Here is a 16,774-nt window from a genome sequence, read left to right as displayed (position 1 = left end):
ACATTAGTAATTACATGTATGGCACCTATTATCCAGTACCTGTACTTACTTTTCAGAGATTAAGGGGCAGATTTATCAAAGGTCGAGGTGAATTTTCAAATTCAAAAAATTCGAATTTCAAGCTATTTTTGTGTACTTCGACTAGGGAATACCGTAGTCCAAATTCAATTTGAAATAAATCCAAATATTTGAATATTGACATTTATCATTTACTGTCTCTTTAAAAAATTGACTTCAACCCTTCGCCATCTAAAACCTGGCAAATTGCTGTTTTAGCCTATGGGGGACCTCTTAGAACCTATTTGGAGTCAATTGGTGGACTTTTTTGGGAAAAACTTTGAATCAAATTTGATCGAATGTGCTATTCCTTCGATTCGTACAATTGGAATTTGGCCAAATACAGACCTATTCAATTGAAAACGAACCTATTCGGCCAAAAAAAACTTTCACGCAATTTCGGTTGGTCTTGAATTAGAATTTCAAGTTTTTCAAATGCGTAATTCGACCCTTGATAAATATGCCCCTAAAATGAAAGTAACTGCTATATATAAGTATAGGACCTGTTATCCACAATGCTCGGGATGTGGATTTTTCTGGATAACAGATCTTTCTGTAATTTGGATCTTCGTACCTTCAGTCTACTAGAAAATATTGTAAACATGAAATAAACCCAAGAGGCTGGTTTTGCTTCCAATAAGGAGTAATTATATTTTAGTTTGGATCAATTACAAGCTACTGTTTTATTATTACAGAGAAAAAGGAAATACTTTTTAAAAATGTGGATTATTTGGATAAAATGGATTTTATGGGCGATGGCCTTTCCGTAATTTGGAGCATTCTGGATAAGGGGTTTCCGAATAGTGGATCCCATATCTGCATAAGTATATAGGTATACCAAATAATTAGCGATGGGTGAATTTTTTTTTGCGAAACTGCGGCAACAATTTGCAGCTAAAGATTCGCTGCAACAAAAAAGTTGCGCAAAAAAAAACAACACTGACAAGTTAATGCAAAAATGAGTATGAAAGGAAACTTTAATCAAGTCCAGGGCCCAATTGTACAAAGTATAGTAAGCAAAGTAAAGTAAGCATATTACCTCATCTTTAAGTAAAAATTTGCCAAATTCCAAATGATGTCTTTCTAGGATTGAGGATCCATGGAGCTTTGCTAAGGGATGTCCGGACCTGCGTGGAAAGAATGTGGTGTGTAGTATTAAACATTTTGGTAGGTCCAGACCCTATGGCCATATCAGTCTAGGATAATAAATAATGAAGCAGGCAAAGTAGCGGTGTAATATTATAATACCATATCCTCACCCTATTTAACCTTATACCAGAGTGCCAGCACCACAGATTCTACTTTAAACTATTATTTAATAATTAAAGGGGACCTGTCATCCTAAGAAATAATTTCAAATTCTTTTCTATCATGTTAGTTGAGCAAAATAAACTTTACTTACACTGTATTTATTATTTAAATTTTGTTTCCTTCTGTCTTGGAATTATACAATCACAGCAAGCAGGCAGCAGCCATTTTGTGGACACAGTTATTAAGGGAAATTGTGTATCACCCCAAAATCTTGTGTATGCACCAGAATGGGGGACCTAATGTCCATGTGCAGTGCCCTACACAATTATAGAGCCTGAGGAGGGAAGGGGGAATGTGAGGAGAGCAGTGACATGTAGGAAGTGCTGAATGGAAAGTGAAAGTAATTGACTGCCCCTCCTCTATGCCACGGGCATAGAGGCGGGGCAGGTAATATTTGATTGACAGTTTAGATATTTAAACACCTTTATAACAGGTATGGATGTTTTAATGAAAATTTTTTTTGGGGTTTCATATTTAATTTGCAAAGGACTTTCATTATGCAGCTTTTTATGTGTAGGTGACAGGTCCACTTTAATAATTAATCTCCCAATTATGCCAATTAAGTCATTTCCCCCCACACAGGCATTTTTATTTTTAGCATACAACAGCAAGAGAGAAAGACAGTCTTCATGCATTATATATATAATTATATATTATAATATTATATATTAATATACAAATATACTCACTTCAGCTGGTACAAATTATTAGTTCCTCTGTGATCAATATCATGACAGAAAGCTGCTGTTACCATAGCCATGGCCTCCAGATCTGTATAATATCTCTTTAGGTTTCCAGTCTGAAATTGGAAAATGGTTCACTAAATATGTGCAGCTGCCTAGTGCAGAGAAGTCACTTAGGGGCAGATTTATTCAAATTTTGAATTTATTTTAGTGTAATTCGAATAGGGAATAGTCCAAATTCGATTAGAACTTTAAAAAAAATCTAATTTTGAAATTCATCATGTACTGTCTCTTTAAGAATTTGAATTTGACTATTCAACCTGTCAAATTTGCGTTTTAGCCTCCTAAAACCGATTAGGAGTCATTTGGTGGACTTTGAATTTTTTTTTGTTGGTGTGAAAATTTTTTCAACCAATTCGATTGAATTCGGTTTGAATTCAATTCGAATTTGCAGCTCGAGCATATTCGCCCATTTTTTAAAAATTTTATTATTTTTTTAATAAGGTTCGATTGACGTTTTTTTTTCTAATTTCAAGTTTATGGGAGTTGAAACCGTTTTAGAAACTCCTATAAACTCAAAATTCGACCCTTGATAAATCTGCCCCTTAGTGTATTCTCTGGATGAGAAGACGAGGGACAATAATACAATAATACAATGTTATAAAAAACTTGTTTCTGAGATTTCTTGTGAGCCACCATTTTTTTTAAACATAAATGTATAGTTTCCTTCTATCTACTAAAGATTATCTTAAATATCACAGTCATTTTTTTCACGCACCATTATAACCCAAGTCTAAAACCCAAGCAAGTTTGCCAAAATATCTCTATATGGATTTGACAAATTTCACCAAAAAAAACTGCATGACACGTGGAGGGCTATAGTATCATTTTGGTGGTTTTGGAGGATTTTGAAACCACAACAATACTCACTTTCTCTAAAACTACCAATGTCATGAAATTAATTAAAAGATCCTAAATGAAAAAACACGAATGGGAAAAGTCGCAGAAAAGACATATAAATTTGACTATTGTCGCACAATAACTATGACTTTTTAGCTGGAGTATTTTCGGAATTGTTGCAGTTTTGACGCATAATTAATCACAGATTTTTGTCCCAACCCGAAAAAGTCACATTTTAATAACGCGGTCCTTTAGAGGCCAATTTGTTAAGGGTTGAATTTGAATGGTTTTAAAGGTTTTTGAAAACACGATTAAGCTCTATTTCTCTAAAACCACGAATACCATGAAAGTTATTGAAAAGATGCGAATATAAACTATGCATGGAAAAAAATGCTGAATGATGTGCTAAAAAATACGAATATATCTCTAAAACTGATTACTAGTGATAAAAATATTCGAAAAACTCTAAAAGTCTGAAAGGTTATGAAAAAGATTCAATTGGATCACTGCAGGTCCCATTGACTTCTATAGGACCTCAACTACTTTAACTTAGTTTTGAATTAAAGTTTTCTCAAATATTCAAGTTTTAGAGAAACAAAAAAATCAAGTTTTTAGCGAAAAAATATGATTTGTGAAAAAAAAAATTAGAAATCAGAATTTTAGTAAATTGGACCCTTTATTGTGTAAGAATAATTTAATTAATCTAAGTAATGGGAAGTACCCACCAAGATGATGCCAAGACAAGATGAGCCATTTTGAGTGGAAAAATTGTGACAGTACTGTATGGGTTCTGTAATCTAGAAACCCATTTTATTTTATATTATTCACTAGAGCTAGGTTGTACAGGATCCATATATTCCCCCCTAACATGCCTATCTAATTTCCTTATAGCTCCATAGCCCACCATGATATACAGTATTTTAAAAAGTAGAAATTACATGAAAAAATTTGGACAGACCTGCTCCACAATTTATACAGTATATACTGTTATTACTTCCCCCAGTCCATGGTTTCTTCCATGATAGATGTTGTTAGGCTTGAACATTTGTCTCTTACCATGAGAAGTGTAAACATTGTCTGTCCGACATTAAAGCCATGCCGCCAGTTGTGATAGGTAATTTTCCGGTATCCTTTGCTTACAGAAAATAAAAAGCGGACTAATACCTGATTACACAAAAAAACAAACAGAAGTCAAAATGAATGTCTTTCATTTTTTAACGATATTAATAGAATGTATTTTTAACCAAGTGCCAAGTTACAAATGTTTTAATCGTAGTCAATATGGTGGTACAGGTATGAGACCAGAATGCTAGGGACTTGGAGTTTCCTGGATAACAGATCTTTCCGTAATTTGGATCTTCATACCTAAATGATCCCAATAAGCTCGTTTTGCTTCTAGTAAGAATTAATTATATTTTAGTTTGGATCAAATACAAGGTACTTTTTCATTATTAAAGTGCAAAAAGGATATACTCTTTTTAAAATTTGGATTATTTCATTATAATGGAATCTATGGGAGACAGGCTTTTCAGAGCTTACGTTTAACAGATCCCATAGCTGTATGATTTACAAATATATATAATGTTAAAGGGGACCCGTCACCCCAAAAAAATAATTCAAAAATCCTATTTTATCACATTAATCAAACAAAATGAACTGTAATTACACTATATAAGTTATTTGAGTCTTGTTTTCTTCAGTCTGGGAATTCATAATTATAGTAAGCAGGCAGGAGCCATTTTGTGGACACTGTTATGACGACAAGCCTTGCATCATCTCAGAATCTTGTTTGTGCACTAGAATAGGGGACCTGATGTCCATCCCCATGTCCTGGCTACACAATTTAATGGTGAAGAGAACGGGGGAATGTGGGGAGAGCAGTGACATCTGGGAAGTGCTGAATGGAAAGTGAAAGTAATTGTTTGCCCCGCCTCTATGCTTAAGTCATAGAGGAGGGGCAGACAATATTTGATTGACAGCTGAGATTTTTAAATGAGCTTACAACAACTATGAATGCTTTAATAAAAACGAATTTGGATTTCATGTTTAATTTGAAAAATAGTTTTATTATACAGATTTTTGTGTCTGGGGGACAGGTCCCCTTTAAAAAAAAGAAGTCATTTCTATAGACTTGCAGGTGGCACCACAAATATTATTGATTTTATAAAGCCCAAACATATTTCACTGATGCTCGCCTACCTCTTGTGGTATATGGAACTTGTCCACCACTTCCAGCTCATAATACATCTGTATTGCACATTTGACCAAGAAAAGCTCAGAGACTGGTAAGTCGCTGAAGTGGAATTCGTAAATTTCGGCTTCTGTTGGGTCTGGAAGCTCTTCTTGCTGCAAAAATGGCAAATTTTAGAATGATAATAATGAAAAGATGTATTTAATAAAATACAGTTATATTGATGTGATACTTACCAAGATTTCATATAATTCTTCTTCCTCACACTCCTCTGGCACCCTGTTATACTTTTCCTTGGTTTTCTGTAAATGCCACAGGAAGGAAATTGTTATTTTAATGCCAATTGTTATTAATGGAGAATGATTATCAGTAAAAATTAAAATAGTGTAATAGTACAGAACACCCAGCGAGCCTTTTTGTAATTTGTGGAGCAGTTGAATGATTATACACAATTATTTCTCTTTTGGAAAATACCTACATTGCATAATGGATTGTGATTTTTGGTCCATCTAATTTGGTAAGAGATCATCGTAGGTCAAAATTAAATTCAAATATACTTGAAATTTGACTGGGGGGTTATTTAAAAAAAAAAAAAAAAAAAAGAATATCTAAAACTCAAACGAATTTTACCAACTTAAAAATATGTCCGAAAAACATGTCCAAATTGGTCCATGGACGTCTCCTATTCACTTTTACATGAACTTGGCAGGTTTTAGGTGGGGAATAGTCAAATTCGAATTCTTAAAGAGCCAGAGTATGATAAATCTCGAGAATTCAAATCTAAACTCGAATTGAGTTTGGATAATTCTCAATTTGAATTTGGAAGTTTTGACCATAATTTTTTTTTACCTAGTTATCCTGATATACATTATGAGGCAGAATTATTAAGGGCACATTTACTGTGCTCGAGTGAAGGAATAGAATAAAAAAAAACGTCGAATTCCGAATGTTTTTTTTGGCTACTAAAAATCGTTCGAATATTCGACCATTCCATTCAAAATACTGTCTCTTTAAAAAAACTGCGACCCCCTACTTCTCCACCTAAAACCTACTGAGGTGCAATGTTAGCCTATGGGGTAGGTCCCATAGGCTTTCCTATGTTTTTTTGGTCGTAGAAAAATCGTTCGATTGATGGATTAAAATCCTTCGAATCGTTCTATCGAACTAATTGAGGTGAATCCTTCGATTTTTGATATTGGAAGTCGAAGGATTTACATTCGGCAGTCGAATATCGAGGGTTAATTAAGAATCGATATTCGACCATATGTAAATCTGCCCCTTGAATTTTGACTCTTTTAACTCTATTAAATTCGCATATGTTCAAAATTAGATTGGGGGTTATTTAATAAAAAAATCGAATATCTTAAACTCACACAAATTTTACCAACTCAAACACTCGAAACAAATTAGAATCCAATGAATCTTGATTCAAGTTTTTTCTCCAAAAAAAACTTGAATATCAGGAAGGCTACTAACATGTCCAAATTGGTCCCTGAACCACTCCCATTGACTTATAAATAAACTCGGCAGGTTTTAGGTGGCGAATAGTCGAATTCTAGTTTTTAAAAGGCCAGAGTGTGATAAATCTCGAAATTCTAATTGAGTTTGGATAATTCACAATTCGAATTAGAGAGTTTTGACCATAAAAAAAATTCAATTATCAATTTGACTCTTAACAAATCTGCCCCCTAAAAAAGATCCTCTCCAGGTAGTCTTAAAACTACAGAGGGGTAAGTCAATTCATTTCACTTCTTTTTCTTTTCTAGAGGATATGTGATGAATAATAAACATGGAGTCCTATGTTATAGGATGGAAAGATAATATCCAACCTTTAGCGCTAGAGCTGTTATTATTGTTTTTTGCTGATTAAAATAGCTAGAAGGACTTAGGTTGAACATTTTTAGAAGCCTTTGCACAGTGCTCAGTGTTTGGAAAGTACCCTTTATATATTAATAATATAAATCTTCTTGCAGAAAAAGCATCACATGGGTAATTAATAACAATCCACCTAAGGAATCAGGCTAACTGCAATATCATTGAAGACACATTGTAAGAGTGTAGCATTTAATACAAGGGATCCAAATGAAATACTTATGAATAAAAGATTTGCAAACTGAGTGTCAGTAAATATAGCAGGGTTAATACAGATGGCCAAAATGCAACCAGCAACCTGTGTATAAACCATGTAAGATGTTTTGTTGGGGCAGTAAATAGCTCACATATTTTACAGCTCATTATAATAGGATTACACGTGGATAGCCTTATATAAAGGAGAGATTTTATCAGTGACATTATTAGCATTAGCAATGTGCTATGTTAGCATATTCAGCACAGTAAATCCTCCTTTGAATAACTAATAATGAAACCGAAGGAGAAAGAATAGTCCATGTGCCAACTGCAAAATTGTATTACCGCACAAAATATACTGCGCTCCTTCTGTGGATTGTGTTGAGATACACTGAAAAATGGAGAAGAATATAGAGTCGGTTGCTTAGACATTCGTTTTTGCTCTATGGCTGATGCTAGAAGGCTTTGTTCACTTTCAGTGTCAATTCTTTGTGAACTTGGCTTAGTTCCTTTAACAATTTGTTCCACAGACAAGAATTCGGCTTGGGTCTTTAACTACATTCCCCAAGGTCTTTAACTACATTGCCCAATTGTTTTAAGTTCTGTGTCAACCCTTGCACCATGACTATGTGGCCTTAGGGAGGAGGTACCCAATTTCCGTGACTCAACATAAAGGGGAAATGTCCTGTGTCAGCCAAACCTGCAAATAATACATTAAAGTACTGGTGTGTGATAACTACAAGTGCAGGACTATGGGTCACCCCTTCCACTGATGTCAATGAAAAAAAGGGCTGTTAAGAGAGTTTGCAATCTAAAGTGGGTGACTTCCAGGGGGTAGTCTTGAAAAGGTGGGTCTTCAGGGGAACCAGTGAAATTTTGGAGCAAAGGGTAGATGGTATGGGATTTGGAAGAGTACCCCAGAGACACAGAGAGCAATCTTACAGTGGCCATACATAGGCAGATCTAAGCTACCAATATGGGACCTTATGGGGGTTATTTATCAAAGCCCGAATTTATCTCAATATTTTCTGAAAAATTCTCAGATACAAATCCGCACGTGTTTTTTCGGCTTATTTATTAATAATTTTGTTTGCGGGGAAAAAAATCTATTAATAAATGTGATTTTTTTTTTTTAAAAGTCCCATTTTATAAAAAAAAAATCACCAACTTTTTGTGACTTTTGCATTCAGAGTTTAGTAAATAACCCCCTATATGTCCATGTATGGGGACTTCAGACTGGCCTGCCCTGCTGATCTCTTGCCAAAACTCTGCCAATCAGCAATTGAGGACCTCATTTGCGGGTTTACACAGTCCTTGATAATGGTGGGCATATCAATGGGAATATCGATGATCAACTCTTTTGGTGGCTTGGCCAAAAGAGAAGGTTATTATAATGTCTTTCCATATTTAGTGTGCAACGGATAGGAGCTGATGCTTTAAATATGGTGCATTTAGATGTTTAATTGCTGTGCCTGAACATTTTAGTACCTTGGGAAAGAGAAATAATAAAGTGTTTTAAAGATAATATAAATATAATTATTGACAATGGTTGTATAGTACTATTTTAACCAAAATACAGGAATTTTAACTTGCAAAAAAGGTAATGCATAAGATTTCATACCAATATAATCTGCAGCTCATCGCTTGAACATTTCACATGATAGTTGACCATGTCTTGGTAAATATCCTTTCTGTTCTCAAGTTTGTTCATTTTTTCATACGTATCAGTATTTAGGACAGACCAACCGAGGAACTGTGTTAAGGACTGAAAAACAAAAACATTTGTACAATACCGCAAGCAATGATATCTAATATCTACTAGCAAACCACTAATAACCTAGACCAAAAGAAAGATAGATTTCTAGTTATGGGGGGGGGGTTGTATTTTTTTTAGATTTTTTTATTCTTTTTATTTATTATAATGGCTGTAACATATCTTATTGGTCTACGGACTAGAATTAGGTCATGATCACAACAGTAACCTTGACTTACAGGAATACAGTGAGATGCTTTAGTATAAAATATCAAGTTTATGTACATTTTTGCTTTACTTGCAAATGCAATTTTCTCATTTTATATTATTTCCCTAATTGTTATTGCAGTTGGTTATGTATTGTATTGGCAAAGGAATTCACATAAACAAGGCCTCAATGCTTCCTTAAAAAAAGGTGACATACTTCTGTTAAAACTTCATCCATTTCATCAAAAGGTTTTCCATCCTTTCTGTTGTAAAACGTTGCAACTCCAACAATTTCTTCTTTCTTGTTGACAATCGGCATAGAAAGGACATTTTTCATGATCCAACCAGAGTCGTCAACTGGACCTTTCTATGTCAGAAAACAAAAATATTACATTACTGTAATTTTTTCATATGTATATACTCATTCAATTAATAGTCTGTGCTTTTACATTTTTATTTATTAAAAATAGTATCAGAAAAACATTATTTACAGCAGAGCTACTTCTGTAGTATTTTGTAGTTTTATGACACCTCACCAATTACTCTGTTTAGAAAGTCTTAAAAAATAACTAAAGTTCAACATCTCAGGGGGTTATTTATTAAAGGCCGATTTCTTCTCATTGGCCTTTTAAAGGGGACATTTCATATAATCTTCATATTCAGATATAGTAGTCTCCCAACCCCCAGATGTGTAATGATGCGAGAAAAAAGTTGAAAAGGGCTAAAACACCATTTTTGAGGGAAAAAACCCCTCAAATTTATTACTTGATTTATTAAACCCCAAGGGTGTTAAATTCCGAATAAAAAAGTACTCAGACCTGCTGAGTTCATGTAGAAGTCAATGGGGGAAGTCCAGAAGATATCCTGATCTGCTCTGGGTTTTGTGTAATAATCTGAAGATTTTGTGGTTTTCTGGCGTCAAATCCAAAAAAAAGTTGTGGTACACGATTTTATCAAGTTTTTATCTGAACAAGACATTTTCGAGAAAATGTATAGAAAAATAAGGGGAGAAAATCTGTGCGGCTTTGATCGGAGTAGTTTTCAGAAAATTAATAATTGAAAATTATTTTCGGAGTTTAATAAATAACCCCTTCAGTGTTGCTGGTCTTTTTTGTAACAGAAACCAGCATCAACTGCTGCTCAGAGCCTATTGAGCATGTGCAATGTCGCTTATGCTAAAAGCTGGCCTAACAAGATCCAAAATGGAGAGTTTGAATTAACAATTTTGAAATATGAATAATTGAGATTATAGGGCTGCGGTTCCTCTCAGCTGGACAGCATTTATTACTATGTTCTTCTAGTACTCATTTAAGGGCTATTGTATTGTACCTGATGAGAGTATTGACCTTTGTCTGTTCTATGTACAACTCTATGGGGGTTATTTACTAAACTCCAAATGCAAAAATCATGAATTTTTTAAAAATTGGACTTTTAAAAAATCACAAATTTTTCGTAATTTATTAAACCCCGGAGGATGGAAAAGACCAAATCAGAAAATTCGGCATCTCAGACCTGTCGAGGTTGCATATAATTCAATGGGATTAGTCCCAATGATTTTTTTGATGTGCGCTGGATTTCGTGCAATACCCCCAAGTTTTGCGGGCAAAAAGCATAAGAAATCTGAGTTTTCGGGTGAAAAATCCAAAAAATTTTTTCCCACAAAGCGAATTTTCAGGAAAGTGTAATGTAATAAATAAGTGTAAAAAAAACTGAGCGGATTTGATCAGAGTTTGTACCAGAAAATGTTGAAATAAAAATCAGACTTTGATAAATAACCCCCCTATGTGTACAAGTCACTCTATTAAAATAAATAAATATTTATATATATACACAAAGTGATGTTCGGGTGATTCTTATTGGCCTGATTATCACTTTTGGCGATTTGTTGTTTGCAATTTATGCTAGGAACAGGTATGGGATCCGTTTACCCGGAAACCCGTTATCCAGAATGATTTGAATTACGGACTATCTCCCATATTTTAATCAAATAATTCCAGTTTTTAAAAATGATTTCCCTTTCATCTGTAATAATAAGACGGTACCCTGTACTTCATCCCAGCTAATATACAGTATAATAAATCCTAATACTTTACCTGAAACTCAAAGTATTCATCAGCACTTGTGTTCATAATATTGCAAATCTGTGAAAAAAAATGTAACAATGTTCTTTGTACATTTGGTTCATTATGTACTTTAAAGACATCTGCCATTTAACGTCCATTACAGAACCTCTAAATGCCCTTTATTGGTGAAGCCCAATTTCTCTGCAGTACTTACAAGACCATTTTCAGCAACATAGATTGGTAGTTTGCTAATCAGAGACCAGTGATCTGCTGGGGGGTTCCTGAATAGAAAAAAAAGATTTTCATTAATTACTCATGAGGAAACTTTGGGCGACTTCAGAAAATGAAGAGCTCCGAGTGCCATCCTGCCGGCAATTTAAATTCTAGCTGGCGAGGAGGCAGTTAGGGGAGATTAGTCGCCCGAAGAAGAGGCGATTTGTCGTCGGGTGACTAAATCTCCTCGAATCTTCTCGTCTGTCGCTGCCCTTACTGTAACTGAGGAGGAGGATTAATTACGATTCTAATACCAAACAGATATATGGATTGCACACTCAGTCTATATAAAAAGTAAACATTTATTGTTTCAAAAAACGTACATATTAGCATACAGCCCTACGCTTTCGACCACATTGGTGGTCTTCATCAGGGGCAAAATATTTTGATTCTAGCGGCAGGGAGGCAGTTCTGGGAGATTAGTCGCCCGAAGAAGAAGCAATTTGTCGCTGGGCGACTAATCTCTCTGAATCTTCTCGTCTGTCTCTGCCCTAAAACTCCTCAGTAACACTGAGTTTCAGTTAAGCTATAAGACCACTGGGCCGGTGCAGTTTTCTGCTGACAGGAGTACAGGCCTATGGTATCTGGTACTGTAAGTGATTACAATCACTGGTGGTGTCTCCATGATTTATACTTCTCCTTTAAAGCATGGCTTTACACAATCACTGGGGGTGTCTTACATTTTAGCACCCCAGTAATTTACACTTTACTTCTCTCTGGCTATCTAAGAGGCATATTCATTAAGGGTCGAATTTAGAGTTTATGGGAGTTTATAAAAACTCGAAATGCAACAAAAAAAGTTGACCAATCGAAATGTATTAAAAAATTTGAATTTTTTAAATTCAGTGAATAGGATCGAAATTTGATTTGATTCGGGTTTTTTTTCAAAAGTCCACCAAACCACTCCAAATTGATTGTAGGAGGTCCCCCATAGGCTAAAACATTAGTTTGCCAGGTTTTAGAAGGTGAATAGTCAAATTTGATTTCTTAAAGGGACAGTACATGACAAATTTCGAATTTTGATTTTTTTTTTTAAACTCAAATCGAATTTGGACTATTCCCTAGTCAAATAAAACTAAGGGGCAGATTCATCAAGGGTCGACTTTTGAATATGAAAAATTCAAAATTCGAATTCAAAAAGACCAACCGAAATTAAATCGAAGTTTTTTTTGACCGATTAGATCCGTTTTCGACCGAACAGTTCAGTTTTCGATCGAATTGAAATCGTGCTAATCGAAGCAATAGCGCATTCGAATCATACGATTTGAAGTTTTTCCCAAAGAAAACTTAGATTTTTCAAAGTCCACCAATTGACTCCAAATAGGTTGTAGGAGGTCCCCCATAGGCTAAAACAGCAATTCGGCATGTTTTAGATGGTGAATGCTCAAAGTCAAATTTTTAAAGATACATTTCGAAATTCAAATTTTTTTCAAATTCGAATCGAATTTGGACTATTCCCTAGTCAAAGTACACAAAAAGTAGCTCGAAATTCTATTTTTTTTTATTTGAATTTTCACTTCAACCTTTGATAAATCTGCCCCTAAAATAAATTCGAATTTAAAAATTTAAATTTTTCAATTCGACCCTTGATAAATCTGCCCCTAAGAGTGAGGTCAAAGACTTTTGATATTTCAGTGAAATACTGGCTCTAATTTATGTGAAGAATTTTTTTTAAAACACCTCTATATTAATTTATATAATACACTGCTTGTAGGAACAACTTCAATTTTGTATTGCTTTTGACAGTTTCCATTGAATTCAAATCATTTACATCACTGGCTATTGAGCTTTCTTGCATAGGCTTAATTTCTGACGAAAATACTAGGGGGCACATTTACTAAGGGTCGAATATCGAGGGTTAATTAACCCTCAAATTCGACCCTCAAAGTAAAATCCTACGAATTCGAATATCGAATTCGAAGGATTTACCGCAAATCCTACGATCGATTGATCGAAGGAAAAATCGTTCGAACAATGAAATCCTTCGAATCAATCGATCAAAGGATTTTCCTTTGATCAATAAAACCTTAGAAACATTAACATTGACCTCGGTAGGTTTAAACTGCCGAAGTATGTAGTCAAATTTTTTTTTAAAGAGACAGTACTGCGCATGGTCGAATAGTCGATTTTTAGTTCGAAACGTTCCAGTCGAAGGTCGTAGTAGCCTATTCGATGGTTGAAGTACCCCAAAAAAAACTTCGAAATTCGAAGCTTAGTAAACGTGCCCCTAGATGTTCAGCGTCTTATAAGCAATTTTTTACTGGCAGTAGCCAGATATCAAATGACTGAAAAACCATGAAACGCATTACAAAAAATTGGAATATATTTATTGGTCTTTTATTTGGAAAAAAAATTGTTCTGATTTTGTTAAAAGTTTCATTTTAACTTACGGTATAACTTTAATTTCTTCTTTTCCATGTAAAATATAGTCAATCACTTTATAGAATGATATTTCCTGAAAATAAAAAGCACAGTTTAAGTTGGAATCTTATAACCACAAAGTGGTGGAGCAACCCTGAATTTCCGAAAAGGGTTAAGCTTTTCATCATTGCTCTGTCCTTGTCCTTGCAGTCTGACTAAGAATTTAATGGTATCTAAATATAACAGATGAGAAATTGCTGACAATACCTGTAGAACACCTTTATTGTGTGGATCACAACATGATTCAGGATACCTCCCTTTATCAAGTGAAACATGTTGTGATCCACACAATAAGGGGCACATTCACCAAGCTCAGGTGAATGAATAGAGGGAAAAATGAGGGAATTTTGAGTAGTTTTTTGTGCTCCTCGACTATCGAATTGGCGTAAATTCGCCTGAGTAGAATGATTCGCATAGATTGAGCGACTATTCGCCCATTCGATAGTCGAAGTACTGTCTCTTTTAAAAATACTTCGACTGCCTACTTCGATACCTAAAACCTACCGAATTGCTTTAACAGCCTATGGGAAAGTCCCATAGGCTTGTTTTCTACGTTTTTGATCGAATAAAAAGGCATTCGATCGAATGAAAATCCTTCGATCGAACATTCGATCGTGCGACTATTCGCCAGCGCGTAAATTCACCTGAATTGCCTATTCGATTCTATTCCCCAGTCGAATTTCGAGGGATTTAACCCCTCGAAATTCGACCCTTGATACATGGGGGCCCATTCACCAAGCTCGAGTGAAGGATTCGAAGTAAAAAAAACTTCGAATTTCGAAATGTTTTTTGGGCTACTTCGACCATCAAATGGGCTACTTCGACCTTTGACTTCGACTACGACTTCGAATCGAAGGATTCGAACTAAATATCGTTTGACTTTTCGACCATTCGATAGTCGAAGTACTGTCTCTTTAAGAAAAAACTTCGACCCCCTAGTTCGCCACCTAAAAGCTACCGAACCCAATGTTAGCCTATGGGGAAGGTCCCCATAGGCTTTCCTAAGTTTTTTTGGTCGAAGGATAATCCTTCGATCGTTGGATTAAAATCCTTTGAATCGTTTGATCGAACTATTTGCGCAAAAATCCTTCGACTTCGATATTCGAAGTCGAAGGATTTTAATTCCCAGTCGAATAGCGAGGGTTAATTAAACCTCAATATTCGACCCTTGATGAATTTGCCCCAAAGTGTTCTGCAGGTTGATAACTGTGCATTGTCAGCAGTTTCTCATCTTTTATATTTGGATATGGAAGTATACTGACGGGCAGTGCAAGGAAAACTGTGACAAACAAGATATGGTACAGGTCCCATCTTTCATGATTTTGCATTCTTTAAGAATTATTTAGCTAAAATCCTACATTATCTCATAATCTGGGTGTATTGTAAAGTAATGAAGGCATTGCAGAACTCCTGTTATTCAGTATAGTATGCCAAGTGCACAAAGGCTTGCAGTTTTCAGAACTGATTCTCTGAATTCGATACACCTATAATAAATGATGTCAGAGACACATGCTCACATTATACACCCTTTTCTGCTAGAAAATCATTCTACCTGTTTTTGAACCCTAAATATACCATAACAGCATTGCCTTTCTACCTAGAGCAGATATACTGATGAGTATAATATAATATAATGAAATAATAATCAGTCATAAAAAGAATAAGTACCAGACACCTACCCGCCCATCAGGAGTCTTGGGACCTGAATATGGGGGGACTTCTCCCATAAGTATTGGCCATTCATCAAAAAATTCCTGAAACAAGAAAATAGAAACCACATTAACAATGTAGATTTTTCTGACATTAACAGGCAGAATCCCATATTAATAATTCTCTAAACAAATATATAAGATGTAAATGAAGACGAATGGGAAATCAATTGTCCAGCATGCAAAGGTAAGAAAGACGATTTAGGGACACGCTGAATTTCTTCTAAGTAAACTTTCTCAGAATTTTTTCTAACATAAACTTTCTCCTAATGTTTTTATTAACTGATGTACAGTAAGGGGCCGATTCACTAAATTCGAGTGAAGGATTCGAAGTTAAAAAAGTTCGAATTTCGAAGGTTTTTTTGGGCTACTTCGACCATCGAATGGGCTACTTCGACCTTCGACTACGACTTTGAATCGAAGGATTCGAAGTAAAAATCGTTCGACTATTCGAACTTTAAAAAAAACTTCGACCCCCTAGTTCGGCAGCTAAAAGCTACCGAAGTCAATGTTAGCCTATGGGGAAGGTCCCCATAGGCTTTCCTAAGTTTTTTTGATCGAAGGATATTCCTTCGATCGTTGGATTTAAATCCTTCGAATCGTTCGATTCGAAGGATTTAATCGTTCGATTGAAGGAATAATCCTTCGATCGTACGATCGCAGGATTTGCGCTAAATCCTTCGACTTCAATATTCGAAGTCGAAGGATTTTAATTCCTAGTCGAATATCGAGGGTTAATTAACCCTCGATATTCGACCCATAGTGAATCAGCCCCTATGTAACGTTATCATAGTCTCAACGTGAAATCTTATTGTGGAGAAGTCAATAAGCTTACAGATGTTATTCATTTATTGCGATGCCAATGAGACTCCATTTTCTGGGATTTAATAGACATTTTACAGAATAATGTAACCTGTACAGAAGCTTCATTTTATTGCCTCATTTCCACTAAACCTCCAGCCATTTTTTCTGTTCCTTTCTTGTCACTAATTCTAATGCAAATGGACAGTTGATTTTCCTGTGCCAATTGTGTAGCAGTCAGTTATGCAATGCATTAGCCCGTGAACTACCTTTAAGGAGAAACAAACCCTTAATAAAAAAAAACCCTACCAGCCTAGCGGCCCACGTGCATATCCCTA

At 35.1% G+C, this 16,774-nt stretch overlaps 1 protein-coding gene across 1 annotated transcript in view; it reads right to left on the bottom strand.

Moving 5' to 3' along the window:
• The window catches only part of LOC108712399 (rod cGMP-specific 3',5'-cyclic phosphodiesterase subunit alpha-like), a 47,634-nt gene that overhangs the window by 12,110 nt on the left and 18,750 nt on the right, over positions 1-16,774 (bottom strand). The window contains exons 5-15 of the mRNA XM_041588706.1: positions 15,606-15,680; positions 13,896-13,960; positions 11,447-11,513; positions 11,263-11,310; positions 9,387-9,536; positions 8,831-8,974; positions 5,379-5,444; positions 5,151-5,297; positions 4,008-4,115; positions 2,058-2,167; positions 1,097-1,184 (exon numbers count right to left, since the gene is read on the bottom strand). Coding sequence (XP_041444640.1) covers positions 1,097-1,184; positions 2,058-2,167; positions 4,008-4,115; positions 5,151-5,297; positions 5,379-5,444; positions 8,831-8,974; positions 9,387-9,536; positions 11,263-11,310; positions 11,447-11,513; positions 13,896-13,960; positions 15,606-15,680 — 1,068 coding nt within the window. The remainder of the gene's footprint in view (positions 1-1,096; positions 1,185-2,057; positions 2,168-4,007; positions 4,116-5,150; positions 5,298-5,378; positions 5,445-8,830; positions 8,975-9,386; positions 9,537-11,262; positions 11,311-11,446; positions 11,514-13,895; positions 13,961-15,605; positions 15,681-16,774) is intronic.

The sequence above is a fragment of the Xenopus laevis genome, chromosome 3S (genome assembly GCF_017654675.1).
Source record: "Xenopus laevis strain J_2021 chromosome 3S, Xenopus_laevis_v10.1, whole genome shotgun sequence".
Classification (NCBI taxonomy): Eukaryota; Metazoa; Chordata; class Amphibia; order Anura; family Pipidae; genus Xenopus; species Xenopus laevis.
This window is presented reverse-complemented; position numbering and strand designations above follow the sequence as displayed.